The sequence below is a fragment of the Synchiropus splendidus genome, chromosome 6 (assembly GCF_027744825.2).
Source record: "Synchiropus splendidus isolate RoL2022-P1 chromosome 6, RoL_Sspl_1.0, whole genome shotgun sequence".
Classification (NCBI taxonomy): Eukaryota; Metazoa; Chordata; class Actinopteri; order Syngnathiformes; family Callionymidae; genus Synchiropus; species Synchiropus splendidus.
In genome coordinates, this window is record NC_071339.1 from 2,734,590 (window position 1) to 2,760,474 (window position 25,885).

Here is a 25,885-nt window from a genome sequence, read left to right on the forward strand (position 1 = left end):
TAACTATTGTGCCCACACTTAGCATCATGACAATGTATGCACACTAAGGTTTTACATAAAGCATTTGCCATAACCTACTCACTAAAAGATATTGGTCAGTATTGAGATCACAGTGATGAAGATCCATCATCCGCAGAGATAAAGTAAACAAGCACCGCTCATCTTGCAACCTCCATATCACGTAACAGAGCTATTGACCTTTTGGAACGAGGAGCAGCAATAGACATTACTGGGGCAAAAAAATGGAGAAGCAATGTTAGGATCTGCCAGATTTGTAACAAAAAAAAAATACAAACCTAAATGTAATTTTCAATTTCCAAATGCTTGTGTGGTTCCTTCCCAAGGTGTTGTTGGCACATGTGGAATATCAGTGCTGTGCAATCTGATCCGAGTCTCCATCTTCGCTCAGTCTGGCAGGTGAGCTTAAAACATGACGATGAATAAACCAGGAAAGCAACGAGAACCATCACGGTCCTCTCCAAACAGTGATGGTGATGATGGACACGGACCACGTTCTTCTCCAGCGAGCAGCCTGCATACGTCCAAGTGGAGAGCAGCAGTTCAGTTTTGGTCCATTGCTCTTCTTCTCCCGGTGGTGGGCCCTCGGGTCTCGTCCCTGATCGTTCTGGAGTTTTGTCTCAGAGCTGTCTCGGCCAAGTTCTCATCCAGACCAGTAAATGCTGTGCAGGATTACAGTGCTGAACTGTGTTGCATTCCTTACTGTGATTTTTTTTTGCTCAGGACTCCGATGAAAACGCAGAACTACTGCTGCTGCAAAGCCAGTTCTCCTTGGGCTGTGGACTCTCTTGCACTCTGCTCTTCCTCCACCAGGGGGCACCAAACAGCACCTACTGTCTGTTCCTGGCCGCTGCGCTCAGCTGGGCCCTTGCTGGCTACTGCCACAATCTCTGGAACCATGTGGCCAGACTTTTCCCACTTCACAGTGGCGAGCGTTCATGTGGGAAGTGTGTCAGCCTTCTGACGTCTGGACACAGCCTTCTGGCTTCCCTGCAGCGGTTGGTTATACTGGTCTTTGCCCTGGCAGCTGTGGCCTGCGCTTCTATTGTGCGCGACAACTTCTTCCATCAGACGGATGCACTGAAGCTCTGGACTCCGCTCACGCTCTGTTACACCCTGCTCTTGGTCTATATTCAAGGTAGGTTCAGAGGTTCAGGTTCAACAAGTGACTTCATGTGGTGTAACAAGTGATTTGTTTGTCAGAGGGTCAGCGTGGGCAGACGCCTGCGGAGGCTCTTCTCCATAACGTGCTTCTGAGACTTGGGGCTTTGCTGGTCCTGATGCTGACCGTAGGTCACTGGTCAGATGTTCTTCATGTTCTACTCGCTGTCCTGGGCGAAGCGGTTTGTCTGCTGCCCTCAAATGACCTGCTCCAGATTGCGTTTCAGAAGGTGGGTGTTGACCCTACAAGAAAATGCTCTAATAGTCGTGCAAACTGTGATAACTGTTCTTCATTGTGCCAGGAGTGTGAAGACATCCACCTACAGAAGATTGAACTCAGCTCCAGGGACCGCAAAAGGAAACATTCAAGCGACGTGTCCTCAAAGAGTGACAGATGAGTCGCTTGCTGTTTACAAATGGTTTAGTCTAGAGATGATTTTATGTCCTTCTACACATATTTAGATTTCTTTTTTTCATGAGTTTGACATTAAAAACATAATGGTTTTCATGTTATTTTTGATCCTTGTCACGCCAAAGACTCACAGCAATGAACATGTCTGTCGTGCCATGGCTGAGATCCAGTCGTTGTCGGAGCAGGACGGAGAGATGTTCTTACTCTGTGGCACATGGATAGAAGGAGATGTTAGTGGCAAGGAAGTGTTTGCACTTGGTGCCAGGATGCTTGAGCTTCACCACCTGGCTAATCCCTGCTGTCACTGGGAAACACACATGGTGTAGGCGTCTGCGCTGGCTTGGACCTGATTGGGTCAGCTGCACTGTGGGGATGAGGCCTGACCAGCAAGGAACCTTGTTCAGCCTGAGGAGGCTGCTGGAAGAAGAGCTCCTGAAGAGCCTTGCAGAACTGAATGATGTGAAATTCTTCTTCTTCTACAATATTAAACAGTGTAGAGAAAGCCTTGGAGGTCGCATGCGAGCAGTTCATGACAAAACAAGGATGTCATCTGTACAAGTCATAACCCAGCTAAGACTGTAGTCCGACTTAAACTGCTGAGTCAGCAATGCAACAGAACTTCAATGTTCTTCGTGCTTGGCCATAACACATGCTGCAGTGGAGGCCAACCTCTCTCTCACTAGCTGACCAATTAAATGTCTTCAGAGACTGAAGTTTGGTTTGGTGAAGCAAATGATCTCCTTCAGATGTTTAAAAGAAAGATTTGCCATTGTGGTTAACACTGGCTGCTGCCGTCATTCCTGCCATTGTTTCTCCTCCTTCCTCGATGTCATTTCACATTGTTTTCTTGAGCATTCACCAGGTTGTTGCCATGCTCTCGGAGGAGGATTCAGGTTTTTGGAGGAGGCGGAGCGAGCGGAGGATGGTGTCATCAGGAGGCATGCTCCCTCCTGCAGCCGTGACATCACTGCAGCATTCCTTTCCACAAGGGCGGCAGAGACCCCTTAACTCTGCTCCTGTCCCGTCTTCTGTTTCAAATCCATGCACTTCAGCTCCTTCCAAAGAAAGTGGAAGTGACTGAAGTCTGCTTCCAAAGACTAACCACAATATTTGCTGATCAGGGGCGCTGATACGGCTCCAAATCACCCTGGCGGAGAGCAATGAGTTCAACAACAAAGCAGCTTTTTCATGGCTTCAACAGACCCCGCTCTCTGTTCCCCCATCATCGTCCGCTGCTCAAAGATTTGATTCACGGCACTTTAATGCTGCAGCTCCTTCACTGAGTCAGCGCACGAGACGCAACAATGCGATCAATTTGAATACAAAAACTCGCCGCTGTGTGTTTTGATGAGGCATGTAGGAAATGCCATGTCACACTGATAGTCAAGGCCAAAGTGATATTATGTTGTGGGGGAAGGGAAGAAGGAAACTGGGAGAAGAAAAAAGAAGGCCGACTCATTGAGGGAGGTTGAGAAAATAAAGCTGAACAATGAAGAAGAAAAGGATGGCCATTCTTGTTCAACAGCAGAGAGAAGACAAGCAGAGTCAGGTCTGAAAGGAAACTTGTGTTCCCTCTTGTTTGAGCGCTAAGTAAACCTTATCAGACAGAGTGTGCTGAAATGTGTTGATAAAGGGCCCGACTTGGCTCTGATTGCACAACTGCTGCATGACTTTCTTTTGTGTGTCACGGTGTGTACATGACTGGGTGTGTGCACACTAGCCAAGTCTTCATAGTGTACCAATGTGTCATGATTTTTTCCGCACTTTGTGTGAGGTTAGCTGTTCACCTTTTACGGTTCGGAGGGAGGTGGTGTTGTCATTCAGCCAGAGACAGGAGGAGGGGTCGATGGAGGAGAGTTAAGGGAGGGAGTTACGAGAGGAAAAGGAGTGGCTTTCTGGAGATAGTCGTCCTCTCTGCCGGAGTGAGGTCTTCTCTCAGAGGTGGATTATTGGAAGGTAAAATACAAGATCTGACCGCAGAACCGCAACACGAGGCCTTACACCTCTTCGCTCAGGTACGTTTGCTGACATCAAGGAGGAGTTTAAAGGGCTCTCATACAGTATGATGAACTCTTTTCCTTATTGACAATGAAAGTGTGTGAGTCTGGTTTTTGGATTGGGGTGATGCTATCTCACAATGATCAGACAATTTAATATGGAAATCCTCCAGCAGTGTCTCCCAAGATTCTGCCAAATTTATGTCTTGAGCGATTGTATCCATGTGTGCTTTATTTAAAATGATCAGGGCAGGTACGGATGAGCGAATGATGACTCAGACTTAAATAAACATCTCAAAACAGCCGGGTGAATTATTGGGGTGGATTTAGAGTCCGTGTTTGAAATCCGTCCTCTCAAAGACATAAAATGATGTAATGCCAACTTCCATAGCCCACAGATGATGATCAACAGTGACAAACATCTGGCAGCCAAACACATTCCTTTTCACAGTTTCTGCTTTTTTATTGTTTCATTACTGACTTAAATGAATTGTGTCCGTGCTTATGCTACATTGTTTTTTAAAGGTCAAACCTGGGCCTTTTGTTGACATTTAAGTAAAGAATAATAGAGCGTAACCCTGCCGAGGTTAGGGTTTTTTTTTTGGCAAACAATATTCAGCCTTTATCATGTGACTCTGCTGTTGAGCAGCCAAAGTGAGTCCTTAAATCTTGGTATAATATAATGAGTTTCACTTTTGATCACTGTTCCGGAGGTGAATGGGCATCTTTCTAAACCAATGTTTAAGGTTATGCAGTCCATGTCATGGCACCACCTGACATCCCACTCACATCCTGGTAGGCTCATGCATCTGCAAGTGCTACTCCAAGCAAAATTAGCAACACTTTTCATTGACAGTATAAATAATGTCCCCAGACTTGTGTGAATGGCTTTCAAGCTAAACTCTACACAGCCTTCTCTGGTCTGTATGACAAACATTTCTCTAATTCTGACTTTTATGTTGCTCAAGCCCCTTCAGAGTTGATGTCACCCACACGTCACTGTAGTGTCAGCACATGCTGCCTCTACAGACATGTTGCAATGCGTTCGCACCTTTCCACACAGGCATTCTCCCCAGGGCTTATGAAGTCATATGAACGCATTTGTCGTAGCTGATGATCCACGATAGCACCAAAAATCGATGATGAACTGTATAGATCTCTACCAAACCAAAACTATGAACAAATGTGAGAAAATGTTCACGTGAACAACATAAATAAATAAATGAATTAAGATGGTTTAAATTTAAATTGAGTTTTCACAGGTTTATGTGATGCATTATTAAGAGCACATTAAATAACTTGATGCATAATGAACAAGAGTGGGACAGTAAAATGTAGCTCTGACGATTCTGATCTTGGTTTAGAGTCCGTGCAGGTTCTTGTCATGGCCTCAGCGGCTTCACCTAAAAGGATGGTATCGTCAGTGTTCATCACGCTGGCCTCACCCCACCGGGCCACAGTGGCACAGAACCAGTCAGCCCTGAAGGCGGCGGGCAGTGCAAGCAGGAAGCAGCACCCCACCACCGAGCGAGTCGATCCAAGTGATCGCCTCCATTCCAGAAGACAGATGAAAGAAGACCAGCAGCCCAGCAGAAGAGATTTGGGGGTCTCCGCTCCAGCCTCCGGGAGCCAGGCACCTGACAAGGCCAGATCCAGTAGGGGTGAGATTTGCTGTGACTCCCTGGTTCTGATTGAGACCCAGGGATTGATTGTAACCTCCTCTTTGTAGCGGAGGGATTTCCCACTTCAGCCTGGAATCAAGAGACTTTAAGCACAACAATCGGGAAGGAGAAACATGCATTGATGTGGGATTGAAATACAGGTTTCTTAATCAACCAATGTTGGACTAAAATCTTTCTGAATAAGATTCCATCTCATTCCAATGCATGAGGTCAGGTCGCGACAGTAGCAACCGGAGCAAAGAGGCTGAGACTTCCATTTCCTAGAAAATAGTGTTGAAAAATGGATCAAGCATAATACATCCAACTTTATCCAAATGGATGACAACAGTTCCGAGGCAAGTGGAAATGTGTTTTAGATATAAACAGCAATTTTCTTTCTTCTCCTGTCAGACACTCATCAAGCTCACGTTGTCCAGAATTCATCTCCATCTTCATTCACCAAAGATCCATTGCTTCCTCCTCCTCCCACTGACCAGAAGCCTCTCTCCCACCCTGCGACCTCTGACCCGCAGACAATTTACAACCCAGAGGTATGTCAGTTGCCCTAGCTAAACCAATAACACAGACCTCCTTATGGCCATTCAATGGTTTGAAAGAACTGCCGGCTACAAGACAAATGATGAAAAAAAACCCAATCCTTTTAACATCATAGCCTTTTGCTTTTTTCCATTAAAGTCTTTTATAAAATCTCCTCCTCCCTTTTTGAAACCAACACAAATATGGCCACCGACCTATGTTAACCAGGTTCCATCCAAAGTAAAGTCTACGGTCACCATGTTTCCCCAGTCTCCACACATGCATCATGAGCATCTGCCACAGTTTTATTCACAAAAGTGGATCAACACAATATCCGTAAGGTTACAGTGACAAATAACATTGACAAAGAATGTGCCGTCTGTCATACAAAAAACGTTGTTTACTTTATTATAACAACTTAAACGAGTCAAGAATATTCTTTGTTGTGAGGCAGAAATTATTAGACGTGTCGCAGAATGTATTTGGAATGTGACAGAAGGTGCTCTGTGCTTCACTGGCTGCAGTATGCAGTTATTAAATGTTAATGTGGAAGTTTGCTTTGTCATCAAAATTTCCCCACCGCCACACTTATCCATCGCCTCCAGTGTTAAACTTGAGTTTCCCGATAAAGGTGAAGTCAGCATCACCTTCTGCAGGCCCTGAAAAACCCACTGGTATCCAAACAAGCAACACAAGAGATGAGAGTCAAGGTAAAAAGAAAAAAAAATCATTGTACATCACCTGTTTCATTATTATTCTACCATGTGTTGACCTGTATCTGTGTATTTGCAAACTGCATTTCAGACGTATGTGGCTTCTGTCGGAAGCCTGTGAAAGTACCCGGAGCAGTGATCGAGGCCTTGAACAGGACATACCACGATGGCTGTTTCCAGTGCAGATCTTGTCATACCCCTCTGGCCGGTAAACAGTACTACAACAAGGCTGGAATCCCCCTCTGTGAAGACTGCTACCAGGTGCACCCTCAGTACATGGCCTCAAGTTTAACAAACACAGAGTATTCAGTATACCATATTCAAGCGAGCAGATTTATCATCTCTCCAGATAATATTGCATAAACAGTGATCAAGCGTCGACCTAACACCTTTATTTCAGGCACAGACATATGGTGCTTTTAACAAAGCAGCGACAAGCGCAAACCCTCTCACTGTTCCTGGTCTCTAGGCAAGTTTGGAGCTGTGCTGGGCGTGTGGCGAGGTCATCAAAGACTACGTAATGCGAGCTCTGGAACGAGCCTATCACCCGTCCTGTTTCATCTGTACAACATGCAAACAGAAAATCGGGGAGCAGAGTTTTGCCCAGGGGGAGGTCGGGGAGGTGTACTGCCTCCAGGATTACTACAGGTAGATTGTTTACTTCAAGCCCAGTGACTTCTACACACATGTCTGTCTATCTGGATGCCTAATCAACCTTTTCATCCCGACACATTTTCTGGATCGGTTCTGCTTCATCCAGAACCTGTTGGAGTTCTTTTATATGAATTTCCAACTGGAAATTCACCCTGTGATTCTCAGGTGATATGACGTACTGATAAAATAAATGAAAAATCATTTGCTCTGAAAACATTGTATACATTAAGCAGCATGAAAACTGTGCAATACATCAATCTATGTAATGTATATTTCTTGAATTATCTTATCTGCATTTTATTTCCTGTTTTTTTTTCCTTTCTCTCTTTTTTTGTGCTATCTTAAATCCAAAACTATGTCCCGGGTTGATGGCATCTCCTGCTCTTCACACAATTGCAAGTCATTTGGAGTGGAGCGACAAGATGATGGGTGGTTGTATATATAGCATATGTCTAGTTGGATGCATCATCTGTCTTGGATACGTCTCAGGCCTGTCTGCTTTTTCTACACATGCTATTTTTATGGGTGGCGATAATGCTTATGGAGGGGGTCCCTCCATTGTTGATGGATTGAGGTGTTCTCCCTCGTGTAGGAAGTATGCACCAAACTGCAGAGCCTGCAACCAACTCATCATTCCAAAAGAAGATGGCACGGACAGCTACACGGTTCAATGTTTGGGACACTCGTACCATGAAAACTGCTACAGGTGTGAGGTAAGCTGATGACAGCAAAGAGCTATGGTTAATCCTCGTGTTGAATAAAACGTATTTTTTCCCACAGACCTGTGGAATTCAGCTCTCTCCGGAGCCAAATGAGCGTGGTTGCTATCCGCTGGATGGGAGGATGCTTTGTAAACAATGTCATCTCAACCATGTTTCGACTGATGACTGCACATCATTGGACAAACCAAAGAAACTAACTGGAGATGCAATGGGACGCTAGTGTCTCTCTCTTTGCTAAACAAGTTTTGCCCATCATTTTTTATCTGCCATTGATATGTGACTATTGCACTTAATAAATAACATACTAGATGCACAAATACATCTTTCAATACAGGATATATATAATCTTGAAAAAAGCCATGAGCAGACTGTCTCATGTTCAATGGATGATCAACTATAACCGCTTTGAATCTTTTTGAATATATTTGATCTTATTGCCATTTTTATTCATTAATAACCACTATTATTGAATGTGATGGGGATGATTGTAATATTTTCATACAATACCAATATTAATGTGAAGCCTTGACAAAAAAAACTCATGCAGTTATATTATCTGTTCTTTTCATGTTTCATATATATTGACAAATTTGCACTCATCACTGACCAAAGCCAACAAAGACTTTGCTCTATACATTTCAGCAACCTTAAAATGATCATATTCTTTTAAAAATGTCAATGTGAATGTGAACAATGATTTCATACGACCCGGACCTGCATGGATTAAATGGCAATGAACGAAAGCGTAATTTATGGAATTGTACAATTGATTTTGTTGGACCACAGGCTGTTGTAAGTGAATATTGATGTTGTGTACAGTATATCCAGCGTACTTATCTGGAATAAAGAGAATGTGCTCAGCGTGTTCTGGCAATGTCGGATTGACTGTTTATTCAAGTTAAATATTGTATGGTTTAATGTAAAGCAGAGGCAAAGAGAACGAGAAAGAGCAGATTTTACAGATGTATTTATTCATATTACTTTATTGATATAGTCCATCAAGTTGACACACAGTTACACACAACCACTGTTAAGAAAAACAAGGACATGCAGGAATAAGTGGGAGAAAGAATGATTGTTCTCTCTGCTCCTTTTCAATCTCTGCGAAATGTAAGAAGAAATATTGACTGAATTGTATGCAGTGTAGCAACAATGAAGCCATGTTGTAAAGAGGCCATTCAAATGCCAAATAATTCGTCATGTACGGTATTTAGAATGTGTAAGGAGGAGGAGAATGAAATTAATATTCAATCATTCATTTACAATGAATGACACCCTGGTCATGGACTGTTTGTCCCTCTTCCCCCTGGCCGAAGGCTACGGTCGATCCAGACCAAAACCTGTCGTCACAAGAAGAGGTTTCCCCTCGGCCGTCAGACTTTTGGATTTTTCTTTTCTTTTTATTCTATTAATTTTTGTTCGTTATTATTATTATTATTATTATTAGTAGTAGTAGTAGTATTTGTTCATTATTGCACGCTTTACCAAAGCACTTTCTTAGTTGGTGGGATCGTCACTGACCTGGACAATAAAGCTGATCCTGATTCTGAATAAACAATATAACTTCAACACCATATTGCTTTAGATGAACTGCATATCAAAGCATTCACAAAATAAAAGTAAGACGATGCATGTAAATATTGATGTTTTATATTGTTTTGACCTCTTTAATAGGCATAATCACATATTGACGTGTTTTAAACACGCCTGCGGAAAAGGCTCTTTTGCTTTTTTAAAGCGTATCTCGCCTGCCGTCCATCGAAACTCCGTGAACACGCAACATGTCGACCGCGCGCGCGCGCACCCTCCGAGGCGCGTTCCCGCGGAGCTGAAAGCTGAGCGACAGCAGGCCTACATCTACCAACATCGTCGTTCATTTTGTTCAGACGGACCTCCGGTCAGCAGGGATTACCATTCTGCGCGATCATGTGTGTGTGAAGCGGGCAAGATCTTCGAAAGATGGTTCGGGAAACCAGACACCTCTGGGTGGGAAATTTACCCGAACATGTTCGAGAGGAAAAGATCGTGGAACATTTCAAACGGTGAGTTACGCAAGCCAGAGCAGCACGCGCTATTTGCTGAACCGACGCTCTGCCACCGTCGAAGCTAATGCGGCTAACGTTAGCATCAGCGTTGTAAAAGTTTTTCTGCCACTCTTTGGCTTTTCTTCGGACCCTATCAGTTTGAGCTACGTGGACTCGATACCCACGTAGTAATTACACCCAGACAGTATCTTGCTGAGTCGTTTCATTGACCAGTATTCGTCCTCTGGGTGACGAGGATTGCTAACGCAGCTATCGCCCAACCAACCATTTTGTGGGAAGTCGACGATCCTAGTTAATCAGCAGATCGCTAATGTTGATTACCGGAGACCAAACTAAACCACGTTTGTCTCAATGTTGTGCAAAGTGAGACACCTCTACGACGGACATGACCCCTTAGATCTAGCCACTGGAGCTCCGTGGGTTGTGTTTAACCATATTGCTAAAATCTGCAAACCGAGCAGCGAAGCCAACACGGCTACGATCCAGCGACGGCGAGCTGTTGATGCGTCGAGCGCTAAACACAAAATCTTCCCTTAAACTCGACGCCCCACTTCCGAATTCAACTTAGAAGCTGTTTTGAAGCAAAAACATGATTTTTTTTTAATCGTGTTGGGAGCACTCGAAGGCCACTCGGCGCACATCCGCAAACGACTCTTGTCGACGCCAGTAAATGTATACGTAATGTGGGACACAGCCAAGTATTTTAACACATTTCTTTTCCAGTGCGTGGTCAGTTACACGGCAATAATCTGCAAAGGGAAGTGGGCTGACTTGTTGTGCATTGAGAAAATTCCCATATTATTGCAGAAACTGAAGCGTCACATAAGTGTTAGTTCAAAAAACGTCTTTGTTGATATTTTCTGTCTACAATGATACTGGTGGACACTTATTTTATTGTTACCTGTCTAAGTGATGTGTCTTTGTAATTTTCTCACAGGTATGGGCGCGTGGAGAGCGTCAAAGTCCTACGAAAGCGAGGGTCAGAGGGTGGTGTGGCAGCCTTTGTGGATTTTGTGGATATCAAAAGTGCACAGAAGGCTCACAATGCAGTCAACAAGATGGGAGATAGGGACCTACGGACAGACTACAATGAACCTGGGTCAGTACCGAGTGCTGTTCGGGGCCTTGATGACAGCTCTCCCTCAAGCAGTCGTGACGTTGCTGGATTCTCTAGGGGAACCGTTGGGCCAGTCTTTGGTCCACCGGTGTCTCTTCACACGAGAGAGGGACGTTATGAGCGGAGAATAGATGGGTAAGTGGACATGGTCTCCCCTGAACTATAGGGGAATCCAGGTATCAGATCTCTGTGAAACCTATTCACACAATTGGGTTGTGCAACAAGGTTAGGTGCTGGAAAGGTGTCAAACCGAGGTAATCTAGGAATGTATCCCCTTTCCATCATTGACTCGCCTTGCCTTGGAATCTAAGTTAGTAATCTACATATTGCATCATACTGTAGAATTATTTTAAATCACGGTTTGACATCTGGTACGGATAATACATCTATGAGGAATATTACTTTGATTTGGATTTATTCTATTGTGTGGGAGACTACCTTGGAGCGCTTGTGGATATTATGAAAACACTTGGATATAATACCTTTTATTTTATTTTTCTCAACTTGGAAATCTCTAACCTTGGAAGTAAGTCCCTGCAGTGAAGGATTAGTTTTTTTTTTTTTTTTTTTAGTGAAGCATTTGAGTACAGTTTTACCGTAAAGGACAATCCACTTCCAGATCTTTGTATGACATTTTTGCCGCCACCTGGAGTACCCCATTTTCTCAGATATTTTTGCCCTCACGGATATGGCCTGGTTTGGAATAAAGTTTGCATGGATGATTGAAGAACATAGCAAGACAGGCTTTGTGACACACAAAACCTGATTTTAACATTGAGGAGAAGAACGATAGCTGTTTTTGTTGCAGTTTGGGAAGTAAACCAAGAAGACTTCGCAAGAACACCAAACTTAAAAAAACATCCAAATGAATGCAGCTTTTTCACTTGAAATGGACTCACTCACATGAAGATGCAAGGAGACCACATTGTTGGAATGTAACCTCCTGGATGTACGCAGTGAAACAACCATGTTGGATGTACCAATGTGGATTCTCTAATGCATACGCACAATGTGCTCCTCTGGAATATTTAACATTGGATCATGTAGCCCAGTGAAAGTACGGTAACTACTCTCCAGAAATGGAGATATGCTACGCTCAAGAAGATGCTTTCGTCGTATTTGGAGACTTTCAGAAGATCAACCCTGCCAGTGCCATTCCTGACGGAATCTATTTTTTTTAGGAACTCTATCACGCCAAGGAACTTGGATTTACACATCTGTGACATAGTGTCCTAGTGAGCATGTATGCAATAGGACAGCAGGTCTTAAAAAAGTGGATTACATTTTGCACTTTTTAAAATAACAATCCAAATTTTTTGGACATTCACTAACGCACGCAAGGATTTATCACTCGGATATACTTTTCATTTGGGTTTTTTTAGTTAACTTGGATTGGGCTAGATTATTATTATTTTTTATGTTTTATTTTTTAATTCAAGATTTTGTGTTGGGTACCTACTTTCAAACACTCCCAAATCCATAGATGTTTTTTCCTTTTTTTTTTTTCATCTGACAAAGACTATTTGTAGGGCTACTTTGGATTAATGCAACACTCTTTTGGCCTGAAGCCCATAGTATTTGGCCATCACATGCAGTGCAGGATTTTTTTTTCTTCACTGAATTAGACAAAATCATTTTTTTTTCCTCCAAGTTGGTTTTCCATTCAGCCTCACTGTCTGACAGCGTAGATTTTATTTGGATTAGTTTCAGTAACTTCTTTGCAAAAAGGTTGGTATTACTCTGCCATATGTATGTTTTATTTCTCTGCCCCTCCTTGATGTTTAGTTTTTTGACTGATATTTCTGTGTATATTGGCTTATGCTCTAGAAATCTTGTCAAGTTAGTCATCCTTTGGTATCATATACCATATATCAACTTCTATTTTGTCTCTAAAGAAAGGGATTGTCATTATACATGGGCTCCCGTTCTGATGAGCAACTCGGATACGTTATTGTTACTATAAGCAAAATCCCATCCCAAATTTGTTGAAATATTTCTTTGAACCTGGTTTACACTTCTCCAACATGTTGACACAAGGTTGTGTCGTAACAAGGCTGCATATTCACTTCTGCTGCAGATCCAATACCCTTCAATTTTGGTATTTGCCATCCCTGAAACAGTCTTGCAAGTTTAACCTATTTTGTACCTTTCGTATATAGATAAATACACATTTTTTTAAACTCATGGGCAACCTTAGCAGAGGAAAATCATTTACTTTGAATAAGCGTGACATTTTGTGCCAGAGGTGGTCTAAGTAACATTAAAACCACTACTCTATCTTTGTCTCTATCGCTTGGGTCTAAGAAGGAGTTGCATTAAAAAGACAGACTGCAAAATACCATGTGAGGTTAGTGGCCAATGACCAGTCACAACAACTGTCCCTCAAGCTTGCTTCCACCAAGGCACTGAAAATGGTTGCCTAGCATTATGTGTTAAAGCAGGAAGTAAATGAGGCAGAGTGGGAAGTATATTTTGTCAATTTAAATTACATAAAAGAAAAACAAGTTTTGTTGTCAGTGTTTCTGTTAGTTTTTTGATTTGCTTATTTATGAGTTAACATTTCATCTCCTATCCATTATTTCTCATTTCCATCTCCATCAACCATGACTTCTAAGGCATTGTTTAGCAGTTAGTCTTCATTCACCCATCCCTCTCTTTATTCTGCTCTGTGGCCCTTGTTAAACACTTTTATTTACACCCATCACATTCCCTTGTTTTTGGCCTCACACATACCATTTTTTTCAATGTCTTCTTGTCTTGTGTTTGGTTCCTTTCTGTTGAAATGGCATAAAAGTGTAAACCAGAGTTTGAAGTAAAACAAATCTGAGTGATTTTGACGAGAAGTCATATTTTTTGCTTCAAAGCCAGCAAGCAAAACATGAAAATGCCTATATATTTTTAATCCCCTCAATTGTTAGGGGAAGTTTGTGATTAATATTGCAATTTTTTTTATGTAAAATAAAACTATGGGGACCACAGATCACTTGCTGTGCGATTCTATTCTTGTGAAATGCAAAAGATAATGTAGGGGTGCAATCATTAATTGTATTTAAGGAGTAATGTACGTTTTATCAACATCATGCTTGTGTTATTTTATAAAAATAATGGTTTCTTTCTCTTATCATGTTCTTGTTTCACAGTAGCTCAGAAAGCCGTGAGCGTGCCTACGATCACAGCCCATATGGACACCATGAACGCAGTGGAACTTTTGATAGACAGCGTCACTACAATGCAGATTATTACCGTGAACGTTCATTGTTTGCCACGGCTGGTCCAGGAAGCAGTGGCATTGGTGGAACTTTTGATGCGTCTGACCCACATTTTGACTCTAGAATTCGTGACCCCTTCTCCCTTACAAATGCCTCGAGGCGTGACCTCTACAGAGATGACAGAGGACGACGTGTTGATAGGACTTACCATCATCGTCGGAGCAGATCATCTCATTCCTCTCAATCGAGACATCCCTCTCCACAACGTTTAACAGGACAGACAGCTAAATCTGGTCATTCTCCAAAAAGAACACCTTTGTCTCCTGGAAGAGGCCCGCGTTCCCAATCACGCAGCCGATCATCCAGTTCAGATTCCGTGAGCAGTACCAGCAGCACAGGGAGTGCCAGGTGGGGCAATGCTATTGCCGTGGTGTTTGTTCTCACTAATGCATAAATGATGCGTAACAATTAAATTATTTTTCATAGTGACTCCAACAGTAGTTCAAGTGATGGATCCCGAGCTCGTTCTGTTCAGTCATCTGCTACACATGCACCACAGTCCTCCATGGTCCTCGATTCAGAGGAGCCACGTAGAAGCTTTGGAATAAAAGTGCAAAACTTGCCAGTACGATCAACAGGTAAGACTTCATTAATCAACTGGCTATTTTGCCATCTTAGACAAGGTTGCGATTGACTATTGTGTCTACTCAAGGTATGGAAGTAAACATTTGATTTTCCCCATAGATACAAGCCTAAAGGATGGACTTTTCCATGAATTCAAGAAACATGGGAAAGTGACTTCAGTGCAGATACATGGGGCCTCTGAGGATCGTTATGGTTTGGTGTTCTTCAGGCAGCAGGAAGATCAAGAGAAAGCCCTTAGTGTCTCCAAAGGAAAGCTCTTCTTTGGCATGCTCATTGAAGTTACAGCTTGGAATCGTCCAGGTATGTTGAAATACGACAACTTAAAAAATCCACATCAATGTGTGCTTCTTTTTAATTTCTGGAATCCTCTTCTCTCAGAAACGGAGAGTGAAAATGAGTTCAGGCCCTTGGATGGCCGGATAGATGAGTTTCACCCAAAGGCCACGAGGACGTTATTCATTGGAAATCTTGAGAAAACGACTAGTTATCCACAGCTTCTTGACATTTTTCAGCGATTTGGAGAAATTGTGGTAAGTGTTTTTTTTTTTGTTTGTTTTTTTTTACCGTCGGGAGAAACATGAAACGTCTGTTGTTGAAATGAGGTGTTCCTTTTCCGCCACCTAGGACATTGACATCAAGAAAGTGAATGGAGTCCCCCAGTATGCCTTTGTTCAGTATTCTGACATTGCAAGTGTTTGCAAGGCCATAAAGAAGATGGATGGGGAGTATCTAGGAAGCAATAGACTCAAGGTAAGTTTTTGATGCATAATTGGAATCTGAATAGAGCTTAATATAAAAAAGTGATTTCGCATTTTCTTTGTTTTTGAAGCTTGGTTTTGGGAAGAGTATGCCAACGACCTGTGTATGGCTGGATGGTTTGGCTACAAATATTACAGAGCAATACCTCACACAGCATTTCTGTCGCTATGGACATGTAGTCAAGGTAAAAAAAAATGCAATTCTTTGTTCTTTCACACATTAATTTAGATCTTGTTCAAAAATATTGATTTTGATTTCTCCTTTTTTCAGGTTGTCTTTGACAGGATGAAAGGCATGGCCCTCATCTTGTATAACAACACAGATTTTGCCCAGAATGCTGTACGGGAAACAAAAGGCTGGAAGATCAGTGGTAACAAAATAAAGGTAAAAATTGTGTAATATTAATGTTTTTAGTCAAATTTCACTGCATTTTTGCTGTAATATGTTTCTCTGTAATAGGTGGACTTTGCTAGTCAAGAGAGTCAGATGGCCTTTTACCGGTCGATGCAGGCATCTGGTCAAGACATAAGAGACATCTATGAAAATCCAGCTGAAAGACGGTAAACTTATTCTGTACAGTAGTAACTTTGAGATGGTCTCATAAAAAGTGCTTTACACAAGGTCCCATCATTTTGTCTTGTAACAGAGAAGACCGCAGACCACCATACCATGAGTTCACGACAGAAAGGGCGTACTATGAAAACATTCGTACCCCTGGCCTCTATCCGGAAGATGCTCGTAGGGACTATGCTTCTCGCAGCAGAGATCGTTTTCCTGAACTGGAGCATTACCCAGGGGACCATTTTGACCCACGTTATCATGAAGACCCACGGGAGTACAGGGATTACAGGGATCCTTTTGAGCAAGATATTCGAAAATACACATATATCCAAAGGGAGAGAGAACGGGAGCGAGAACGTTTTGAGGCTGACCGCAGCCGCTGGAGTCCTTCTCATGCACGACGGCCAATTACTCCTGCAGTGTCGCCTTCACCATCGGAACGTGCCCACAGAGATTCTGAGCGACGGGTGTATAGTCAGTCGTCAGACAGAAGTGGCAGTGTAAGCTCATCATCTCCTCCGCACTTCGACAAAGCTGAGAAGCCCTTATTGGATCATGCTTCGAAAAGCGACAAGAATGAGAAAAGCAGTCAAGCTGATCGTGGCACCAGTTCCGAAAAATCCAAGCGTGCCAAAAGAAAAGAAAAAGGTGAAAAAGAAAAGACGGAGAGGGTTAAATCAAGAAAATCAAAGGGTCAAACTCCACCCAACCCACGACCAGAGGCAGAGAACGATACTTCCTTAGAAGGCAGTACTGGGAGAGGAAGGGGACTGGAGCAAGACTCTCATGACAGGCCAAAATACAAAGTGGACAATGAGACTGTGGCAAATCAGTTATTGACCGTGCATCCTGACTCAATTAAAACTGAAAAATTGGAAACCGGTAAAATCGACAATTCCGACATGGAGGGGAAAAATCGTGTAAAGAAACATTTAAAGTCAGACATTGGACAAGATGGAAAAGAATCATCAGTGGATTCTGATCGGCTTGCTGCTCGCAAAAGGAGGTTTGCAGACTCCAGTGGAAGGCCTATTCGTCAGAAGAGAACAAAGCTTGAGGAAGAAGAATCAAGCCAACCCTCAGACGTTGGTGACAGTGGTGCAACATATTTAAAAGAAGCAGAATTGGATAAACGCAAAGATGCACATAGAAGAGATGTGCGGATCAAAGTGGAAAAAAATGATCAGGATGACCTTCGAGCTCCCAAAGAAAAAGCTGATCCTATGGACTCTTTGGACCCAAAAAGACACACAGGTCACAGTTCGAGGCGTTTTTCACTTGAGGGAAATTCAGACATTTCAGACAGTGCTAGAGAACAAGAAAGCAACCCGTTGCTGAAATATAGTGGTCACTCTCAAGATAATGATAAAGGTACCAAGAAAAAGGAAGACCATGTTGACATTGACTTATCTCAGAGTTGTCGTAAGCAAATGGAGCTAAATAGGCGTTTGCAACAACAACAAAAGGAGCCTGACAAGCCTGACAAAACGGGTGGTCCACAAGTAAATGAAACTGAAGATCTTGAGCACCGTAGCCTCGTGCATGAAGTTGGCAAACCACCCGAGGACGTCACTGATAACTTTCCATCTCATAAAGTGAAGAAAATGGATGCATTTGACTCTGAACCAGCAATAAAAAAAGAGCGTGTATACAGAAGACAAAAAAGTGAAGATCCTGAGTGGATGAATGCTTCACCTGGACGCCACTTTTCGGTCAACGCAGATGAGTTTGGAGGAACTGATAATCCTCAGAAGGACCTTGCCAGAAATGATGATAAAGTTCACACAGATTTGGAGTTGTTGGTTAAAAGGACCCATAGCACACAGGTGACCAAATCAAATGTGCATTTGAGCACTGAAGACGAACAACAGAAGAGATGGGAAAGCAGAGCAAAGCACGATTTGTTAAATGACCTGAACTTTTCTCGAACAAGTAAAAGCATTCACAATCGCAAACGACTGGAATATGGTGTTTGGCAAGATTTGGAGCCTGGCGAAGTGAGATCCGACTCTGAAGAGGACAAGGAGACTAAACCGCACTCGCCTGTAGCGTCCACGTCAATGCCATCATTGGAAAGACCCAGGGTTGACAGGTTTTCAGACCCAAAACTAGCGCACCTGGAAAGGAATAAATTCTACTCATTTGCACTTGACCAGAACATTACACCAGATACAAAGGCCTTACTTGAGCGCGCAAAGTCTCTTTCATCTTCCAGAGAGGACAATTGGTCGTTCTTGGATTATGATTCTCACTTCGCTAATTTCAGAAACCGGAAGGATACGGAAAAAGTAGAATCTGCACCACGACAAACACCAGCGTGGTACATTATAAAGAAAAAGATAAGAAGTGGATCAGAGGACAAGCTGGATGACCGGAAGGAAGAGCCAAAACCAGAAGAGCAGGAGCGCCGGGAGTTATTCGTTTCTCGCTTTCTTCACAGCCCAGTGTTTGAACTGGATTCTAGACGACTTCAACACTTGGTCCGCAAACAAGAACCTGAGCCCATACAAAGTCAGCCCTGCCAACCTGGGTCAGTAGATGGAGATCTTGAAACAGGTCCTGTTGTCTTATTCCACAGTCGTTTTTTGGAGTTTAAAAGGCTGCAACAGCAGAAAGACAAAACTGAACAACCGCAGGAAGCAAACAGTGACCACCAAGTTTGTGTGGATGAACATACATCAGAGAAGTCAACTGCTCATGAGCAAAAACCTTTGCAGAATGCTAAATTGGAATCTGAAGTTGAGCCAGAAATAAAACCAATCAGTCCTGTGGAAGAGCTTCCCTCTGAGCCCAAGTGTGAACCTTGTTCTGATAGCAGCCCGGTGCCTGCTCTGAAGGACCATTCTCAAGAAGAGAAAAATGATTCCTCTCACCTTGCAGCTGAAACAATTCCCAATGTTCCTTCAACTGAGGAAGAGGTTAGAAAAGTTGAAGAGGAACCAGTTCACATGGACTCTCCAGCACCTGAGGCAACTGAGATTACCCAAATACAAGAAACAAGCTGTTTGAATGTACCGTGTAGACCATCCTCAGTTGAAGAGAAACAAGATGATTCCCAAGATTTAAAAGTCCCCAGTACTGAACAGCAATGTCCAAGTGATGGTCTTGAAGAATTGGTTAGCAATTCAGAACCGGAGTTTGAGCCTGACAGTGCACAACTACAAGTGGCAAAAGCATCAAGTCCTTCCCCACCGAGTTTTGTCGAAGAGGAAGATGTCAAAAAGGAGTCCAACTCTGCACCTAATTCAGTACCAGAGGAAAGTGCCATTGAGACCCAAACAGTTGAAATGTCCAATGATGATATCATTAATGAGCCAATTTCTCCGCAGAAGGAAGCAAAAGTTAAGGAAATTAAAAATAAAAAGGGCAAACAATCCCCCGTTGACATTTCACCTGTTACTACTGCGCCTGGATCTGAAAAGCCTGCAACTCGCAAGAGTGAACGCATTGACAAAGAAAAATTAAAACGTGGATCCTCTCCTCGAGCGGAATCTAAATCCTCAAGTAAATCTCCTATTCGTGGAGCTGAACCGGATAACTTGGAGCCAGGCATATCTTTGAGCAGGACCAGACGAAGAAATGTGAAGTCTGTGTATGCCACTCAAGTGGGAGAGGATGTTCCAACTCGTGTGGGAAAGGAGCTTACGGAATCCCCTCGTTCGGCCCGAAAGAGAGGCACTGATAAAGACGGTAATCCGCCACAAAATGTAGAAGAGAACTTGCCTGCTCCACCACAAGCAACTAAAAGGGGACGTCCGCCAAAAATTAAAGGTGAAAAGCTGAAAGTAGACAAAGACATGGAATCCCATGAATCAGAAAGTGGTGAACGATTTCCAAGAGGGCCAAAGGGGAAAGCTCACATCACAAAAGGGCCAAATCAACAGTGCTCAACCGCATCTCAAGGAGCAGCGAAGAAGGGAGAAAAAAATGAGTTGGGACAAGGTTTTCAAGAATTAAACCGCCCAGACATAGATTTGGTAGATGCAGTGGTTTCTGCTAAAGATGACATGCCGGTGAAAATTGCCCAAACATACGATGAGAAACCAGCAAGAGAAACTGATAAGGAAGACTTTATAGATGAAACCGTTTTGGAGGATAAACCCAATGGCAAAGAGGAAGAATCTTGTGTGTATGAGAACAGAGTCACCTCAGAAAAAGACAAGAATGTTAAAGGAAAAACAAAGTCATCTAGGACCCCAAAGTCTCCTGTTCTCAAGAACCTCAAAATAAGACTCAATGTTACTGAGGTCAAAGATCATGTAACTAAGTGTGCCAGTGTTGGCAAAGGAAGTGCCAACGCCGAAGAAGCCGACCCATCTTCCCTGGATAAGAAAGAACATCTAGAAGCATCTAAAAGCCTGATTTCACAAGAACTGGAATTGGAGCAGGCTGTTGAGAACATCGCAAAACTGACCGAGCCTGTTTACCCAAGAGAATTGCAGTCGCCACCTTCATCCCATGCTGATGTAAAAAGTTTCTTGGATGAAGAAAAACCTTCGAATCCTGCAAGTGAAACTGAGCTCATGGCTGCCATTGGGTCCATTACCACAGATGATACGGCTATAGCTACCAGTCAAGCACCTTCTATAACACCTGACTTGGTTTCGGATCCAAAGGTTCCTGACATGGTTGAACATTTCAAGAAAGATGAACATGAGGAAAGCGCGCCTTTAGTGTCCGAGGAGCCTACTACACCCAGGCGTGGTATGAAGGTAAAGCCTAAAACCCCGAAACGTTCCAAAGTCCAAAAACTCAGAAAAGATTCAAAGGAAGACGTGTCTATTGAAGAGCAGAAAGGAGTTTCAGAAAACGCCACACCTGCCGTGACTGGTGACCAAGAAACCACTTCAGTAACAACAATTCCTACTGTTATTACTTCCACCACTTGGAAGCCAGAAATGGAGTCCCCTGTTCCTAAGTCTACAGAGCTGGAGTCAGAAGAAGAGCTCTACACAAAGTCCATTATTCCCAGACCACAAAGTCCAGTGTCTTCAAAGCCTGAGCCGGTCGTACCTGAGGCTGCCTCACCTTCCTCCTCTCCAACAGCAAACAGACAGACTCTCAGACCAAATCCATCTAGCAGAATACCTGTCTCCCCTCCAGATTGGCGCCAGCAGCCTAAGGACATTGTAATTGCATCACCAGTAATGCCTCTGGCACCCAGGGAACACACATCCTTGCCTTCAGATAGTGAAAGTGTGAAAACGGATCACAGTACTAATGACCTGCGGCAGATTCTTGTGAAACCCAAAGGCGCTACCATGCCCACTCCCCATGAAACAAACATGTCTGAAACTCAACCAAACAAATCCCCACTTCAGGATGGCAGAATGCTGGTTCATCTGCCTCAGCCTGTTGTCCGACCACCAACTGCCCTTCCACCTCATGAAACGAAGTCTGCGATATCTGTGATTGCTTCCACTGCGACCGTCATCAGCAGAGTATGCAACCCCCCCGAACCTGAAGATAAAGCAAACGTCAATAAGGACAGCCTGTGCGTAGATATTCCTGTGCATGTAACTTCCTTCCGACCCAGCAAAGAGGATGTACCACGATACACTGGGCAGACTCTGGGTGATGATGGAGGCAGTGCTACTGGCTTTGCTGTTGAGACTCCTAGCCCCAGCACAGCGTCTTGTCCCGGGCTAAGAGTGATCACATCTGAAGGGGTGGTTGTGTTAACCCACTCTGGACAGAAAACTGAAGGTCCCCAGCGGATAAGCGCCAAAATTAGTCAGATCCCACAAGCGACTGCAGGAGAAATAGAATCACAACAGTTGGTGTCCATGCCACAAATAAAACAGGAAATATACCATCCTCAGTCTGGCCTTCAAAAGGGGGCTTCACAGGCGGAACATGGCCATCCTGGCAAGATGCCCCTCTCACTGTCGTCCGTTAAACAGGAAGGTGCTGCTTTGGACAAATTGGAGTCACAGTATCAACCAGGACCTCAAGGAGTTGTGAAGCGTCTGACCCCAGGAGTTAATCAGCAAGTTATGGGCCCCATGTACCATCAAGATTACATATCTATGAAACAACAAAAGAAAATGGAAGGCATTGATTCTCACATTACGGATGGATCCAAACCATCTTGGACCTCTGCTATAAGCCCAGCCATAAGCCCACACCTGCCCTCTCCACCTGCAAACCATGTTAGTTATGTTGCTGCGGCTGGAGAAAGAGCATCACATCTTGGAGCAGTCAAGCAGGAGCCTCCATCTCCACGCAAGTCAGGCCACCCTCACTCTCCATTTACCAAAGTGCCCTCTCCTATAGGGTCTTCATCACCCAAGGGCATCCCTGTCATGATGCCCACTAGCATTCCTGCCATGCCGCAGTATATTACGAGTGTACATCACCCAGAGCAGTCTGTCATCATGCCACCTCACAGTGTTCCCGGGAGCTTGGGCAGGATGTCTCCCCACCGTGTCAGCCAATCAATACCCGTTGGTCACCTGGTTCAGGGCGATGTGAGAGTAAACACCCCGCCACTCTCGGTCATGAGCTATGGAATGCATGGTGAACCTCTAGCCTCCCCGTGGTCTGGGTCCATGCAGGCCAGACCCTCGACACCTCCGACCGTTGGAAGAGAGAAGGTAGTTAAGGTGAACTCTGGTCCTTTGAGAAGTCACGAAGGGGAGCAGGAAGATGCCAGACGCTTCCACCAACAAGGGAGGCAGTCTGCCCAACAACTCAAACCAGACATCATGCCGTCGGATCCTCGCAGCGCCCTGCGGAGTGGTGTCCAGCTGGAAACCTACATGACACCAAGAGACATGCGTGCGCTGCTTCACCAGCAGGGGGAGCGCACCGGACCTGATTCACACCCTGCACTCCTTCAAGATTCCATTCCACCGTCTTCCAACATGTCTCTGTCCTTGTCGCCAAGAGCGCACGTTTTGAACAAAGTAGTGTCCGAAAAGGATTTAACAAAGCCGCTGGAGACAAAGAGGCCACACTCTCCGCTCCCCAAGGATGGAATGATGGGAATTCGACAGTCCGTTCCTGCCATGGCGTCTCCTCAGAGGGTTCAACCTCTCCCACCAGGACCTGGTGGCCCTTTCGTAGAGTACTCAGGAATGTACTCCAATCCTAGGGCCCTTCATCCCCAGATGCCAGAGGCGGCAGTCGGATTAAATCAGCCTCCAATGAATATTCCTCCCACCGTGGTGAGTTTCCTGTACAAACATGACCTATGGGATTGCTATTTATAGAACTGCCTTAATATTTACATTGGTGTTATGTATCATAACATGATGTTGTGGTCATACATATAGAGCCTTGGATTTGTTTTCTGATGCCACTGCATGTGTTTTGCAGGCTACAGATGTCCAGTCGAAACCTGAAGGGAACATGGCCGTTCTGCTCACAGTGAGATAAATATAACTTGTGCAGGGTGAGACTTCCTTCTAAATATGCTTCCTTTCACAGAAGTATCCTATTGTGTGGCAAGGTCTCCTTGCCCTGAAGAACGACACTGCCGCAGTCCAGTTGCACTTTGTCGGTGGAAGCAAGTCTTTGGCCCATCGCTCGCTCCCACTGCAGGAAGGGGGCGCTCTGCTGAGGATTGTCCAGAGAATGAGACTAGAAGCGTCACAGCTGGAGAATGTTGCCAGGAGAATGACGGTAAACACCGACCGACACGTTTGAGTGTGGCTGCCCATCAGCTATTGAGTCTCTTTGGTTTCATGCTCCTGTCCACTTTCATTGCAAAGGGCGAGTATGAGTTCTGCGTCCTCCTGGCTCTGCCATGCGGAAGAGATCAAGATGACGTTGTCAGCCAGACTCAAGCTCTCAAAGCTGCGTTCATCAACTACCTGCAGGCAAAGTTAGCTGCTGGTATCATTAACATCCCGACTCCAGGCTCCAATCAGGTGAGGCGGCGCTGATGATGATCGTACTTGTTTCAGAGATATATCCTGTTTAGAAAACTCACTGCCGTTCTGCTATAAATCATTGATTTTTTTTTTGTATTCACATTTTTTTACAGCCTGCCTACGTGCTTCAGATTTTCCCGCCATGTGAGTTTTCCGAGAGCCACTTGTCCCAGATGGCCCCAGACCTCCTGAACAGGATCTCCAGCATCTCGCCGCATCTCATGATTGTCATCACCTCTGTGTAACCGACTTTTTCAGCCAGGAGCCTCAGGAAAACAGAGGGATACACTTTTTTTTCCAGTTCGCAGTGGAGGATGTCACCGTTTTTTATTTTTCTACCAAGTTTTTCTTCCTTCTTTTTTTCCTACTCCATCTGGTGTGTTTGTCCTTCTCAAGAGAACTCAGGGATGGACCAAACCAGAGTCAGACTCATTTGACCATTTCTCTGCTGTATTTCTATTTATTGGAAGTGATTTTTTTTTCTAATTTCAGAGATCTGAGTTTCAAAAAAAAGATCCGCTTGTTTAACCAATGGCGGCTCTTGGTGGCCTTTTTTTCTTTCATCTGATTTTATTCACGTGCAACAGAAGAGATAGACAGCAGCTGAAAAAAAAGAGACTTTTCATTGTAATTTAAAAACACATGTACAGAAGTGATCAGATGCTCCCTGCGGAGAGGAACAGTTGTGAATGGAGATCCTGGAGAGGACCATGTTTGTTTACCAGCGACGTAAATTCCACCAGTTCGGCTCATTTCCCTCACACTACTGAACCAGTTTACACCTCAGCACCCGCCTTCGCTTCAAACAAGCTATCATGGGATTGGGAAGTTTTTGAATACAGGACTTTGTAAATTTTTAAATATTTAAATGTGGACAAGGAAGCTTGGACAGTGTGTCAGAGACATGGACTCTGGGAGATTCTACAGTGTGAAAATTTAGATGGATATCTTTGAGTTTTGGATGTAAATAATTGTAACACAGGAAGGTTGGCAGACTCTTGTGTGGAGTCTGTCGACGGCACTTCATATTTTGTAACTCAAATAAAACAATCTCCAGAAGACTTGAATATTTAAGATATAAGAGGTTATTTTTCTATCATGTGAATGTTTCATTAATGTTTTTATAGAAGCAAACATGGGCCTATTGGTCCCTCCGACGAGTAGAACTGCTGACTCATGCTATTTCTTGTGTCATGGCTGCTGGCGGTCACATCCTGGGAAAGTATTGAGTTGTTTGTGATGGGGGACTGGAAACTTGATTGTGAGACAAAATAACAGAAGGGCTGTGGCAGGTCAGTCACACCATTACGACCACCTGTCTGTGTTGCTACACCTGTTCTGAGCCGCAGACACTTCTGTTCTGTCCCCCCCAAAAAACATTCTGATTTGTTGCAAGTTTTTCCTTCATCTAGTGACTCAATTTCCACAAAAAAGGTGGTACAGGAAGTGGCCAAGCACAAGAGGCACTAGTCTGTGTGTATCCACTAACATTTGTATTGTGACCTGTTTTAAACTTGTTTAGCTAATTCAGCTAAAGCGGCTTGACTGTTGGATCCAATTACATTTGGCCAGCCTTCGCTCCCCTTGTAAATAATTGAGCCTGGAAACAGATGCAGCATGGTGGAGCAGTGGTTGGTGCCGAGGCTGTGTTTCTTCTGTCAACCTATGTAGAGGGGTTCAGTGTTGATATATGCGCAGCGTGCACCATCAATACTTTTTAGTTGCCTCACGTGTCATCAACAGTTACATTCTTTAAGGTTGTATTGCTACTTTCCACGTCCATAAATGATAAATACA

The 25,885-nt window shown here is 43.9% G+C and overlaps 3 protein-coding genes across 4 annotated transcripts; all 3 read left to right on the top strand.

Annotated features, from left to right (window-relative positions):
• Positions 1 to 253: 253 nt before the first annotated feature.
• LOC128760395 (transmembrane protein 82-like) lies at positions 254 to 1,626 on the top strand. The gene is made up of 6 exons (XM_053867790.1): positions 254 to 417; positions 450 to 485; positions 532 to 673; positions 742 to 1,156; positions 1,222 to 1,409; positions 1,482 to 1,626. Exons 1-6 carry the CDS (start codon positions 254 to 256, stop codon positions 1,575 to 1,577), a joined length of 1,041 nt encoding a protein of 346 aa, XP_053723765.1. The 3' UTR covers positions 1,578 to 1,626.
• Positions 1,627 to 3,460: 1,834 nt separating this feature from the next.
• On the top strand, positions 3,461 to 8,717 carry fblim1 (filamin binding LIM protein 1). The gene is made up of 8 exons (XM_053868037.1): positions 3,461 to 3,606; positions 4,953 to 5,249; positions 5,661 to 5,800; positions 6,418 to 6,496; positions 6,591 to 6,760; positions 6,969 to 7,147; positions 7,746 to 7,866; positions 7,934 to 8,717. The coding sequence occupies exons 2-8, from the start codon at positions 4,973 to 4,975 to the stop codon at positions 8,093 to 8,095; spliced, it is 1,128 nt and encodes a 375-aa protein (XP_053724012.1). The 5' UTR covers positions 3,461 to 3,606; positions 4,953 to 4,972; the 3' UTR covers positions 8,096 to 8,717.
• A 979-nt stretch (positions 8,718 to 9,696) lies between these two features.
• On the top strand, positions 9,697 to 25,830 carry si:ch1073-335m2.2 (msx2-interacting protein). 2 transcript variants are annotated; one of them, XM_053867999.1, is made up of 15 exons: positions 9,697 to 9,917; positions 10,858 to 11,172; positions 14,178 to 14,654; positions 14,733 to 14,884; positions 14,991 to 15,191; positions 15,270 to 15,421; positions 15,516 to 15,641; positions 15,721 to 15,834; positions 15,921 to 16,034; positions 16,110 to 16,210; positions 16,297 to 23,380; positions 23,532 to 23,582; positions 23,643 to 23,837; positions 23,927 to 24,085; positions 24,202 to 25,830. In XM_053867999.1, the coding sequence occupies exons 1-15, from the start codon at positions 9,835 to 9,837 to the stop codon at positions 24,331 to 24,333; spliced, it is 9,456 nt and encodes a 3,151-aa protein (XP_053723974.1). In that variant the 5' UTR covers positions 9,697 to 9,834; the 3' UTR covers positions 24,334 to 25,830. The 2 variants fall into 2 exon arrangements, with proteins under 2 accessions (XP_053723974.1, XP_053723975.1); XM_053868000.1 differs by having other exon boundaries at positions 14,181 to 14,654.
• Positions 25,831 to 25,885: the final 55 nt, after the last annotated feature.

Bases quoted from the DNA above. Each gene is read 5' to 3' on its own strand.
- LOC128760395 (XM_053867790.1), top strand. From the start codon at position 254: ATGTTAGGATCTGCCAGATTTGTAACAAAAAAAAAATACAAACCTAAA. The intron at 674-741 runs GTAAATGCTGTG...TTTTTTGCTCAG, and splicing joins CCAAGTTCTCATCCAGACCA to GACTCCGATGAAAACGCAGA. The intron at 1,410-1,481 runs GTGGGTGTTGAC...TCATTGTGCCAG, and splicing joins TCCAGATTGCGTTTCAGAAG to GAGTGTGAAGACATCCACCT.
- fblim1 (XM_053868037.1), top strand. From the start codon at position 4,973: ATGGCCTCAGCGGCTTCACCTAAAAGGATGGTATCGTCAGTGTTCATC. The intron at 6,497-6,590 runs GTAAAAAGAAAA...ACTGCATTTCAG, and splicing joins CACAAGAGATGAGAGTCAAG to ACGTATGTGGCTTCTGTCGG. The intron at 7,148-7,745 runs GTAGATTGTTTA...TCCCTCGTGTAG, and splicing joins TGCCTCCAGGATTACTACAG to GAAGTATGCACCAAACTGCA.
- si:ch1073-335m2.2 (XM_053867999.1), top strand. From the start codon at position 9,835: ATGGTTCGGGAAACCAGACACCTCTGGGTGGGAAATTTACCCGAACAT. The intron at 16,211-16,296 runs GTAAACTTATTC...GTCTTGTAACAG, and splicing joins GAAAATCCAGCTGAAAGACG to AGAAGACCGCAGACCACCAT. The intron at 23,838-23,926 runs GTAAACACCGAC...TTCATTGCAAAG, and splicing joins ATGTTGCCAGGAGAATGACG to GGCGAGTATGAGTTCTGCGT.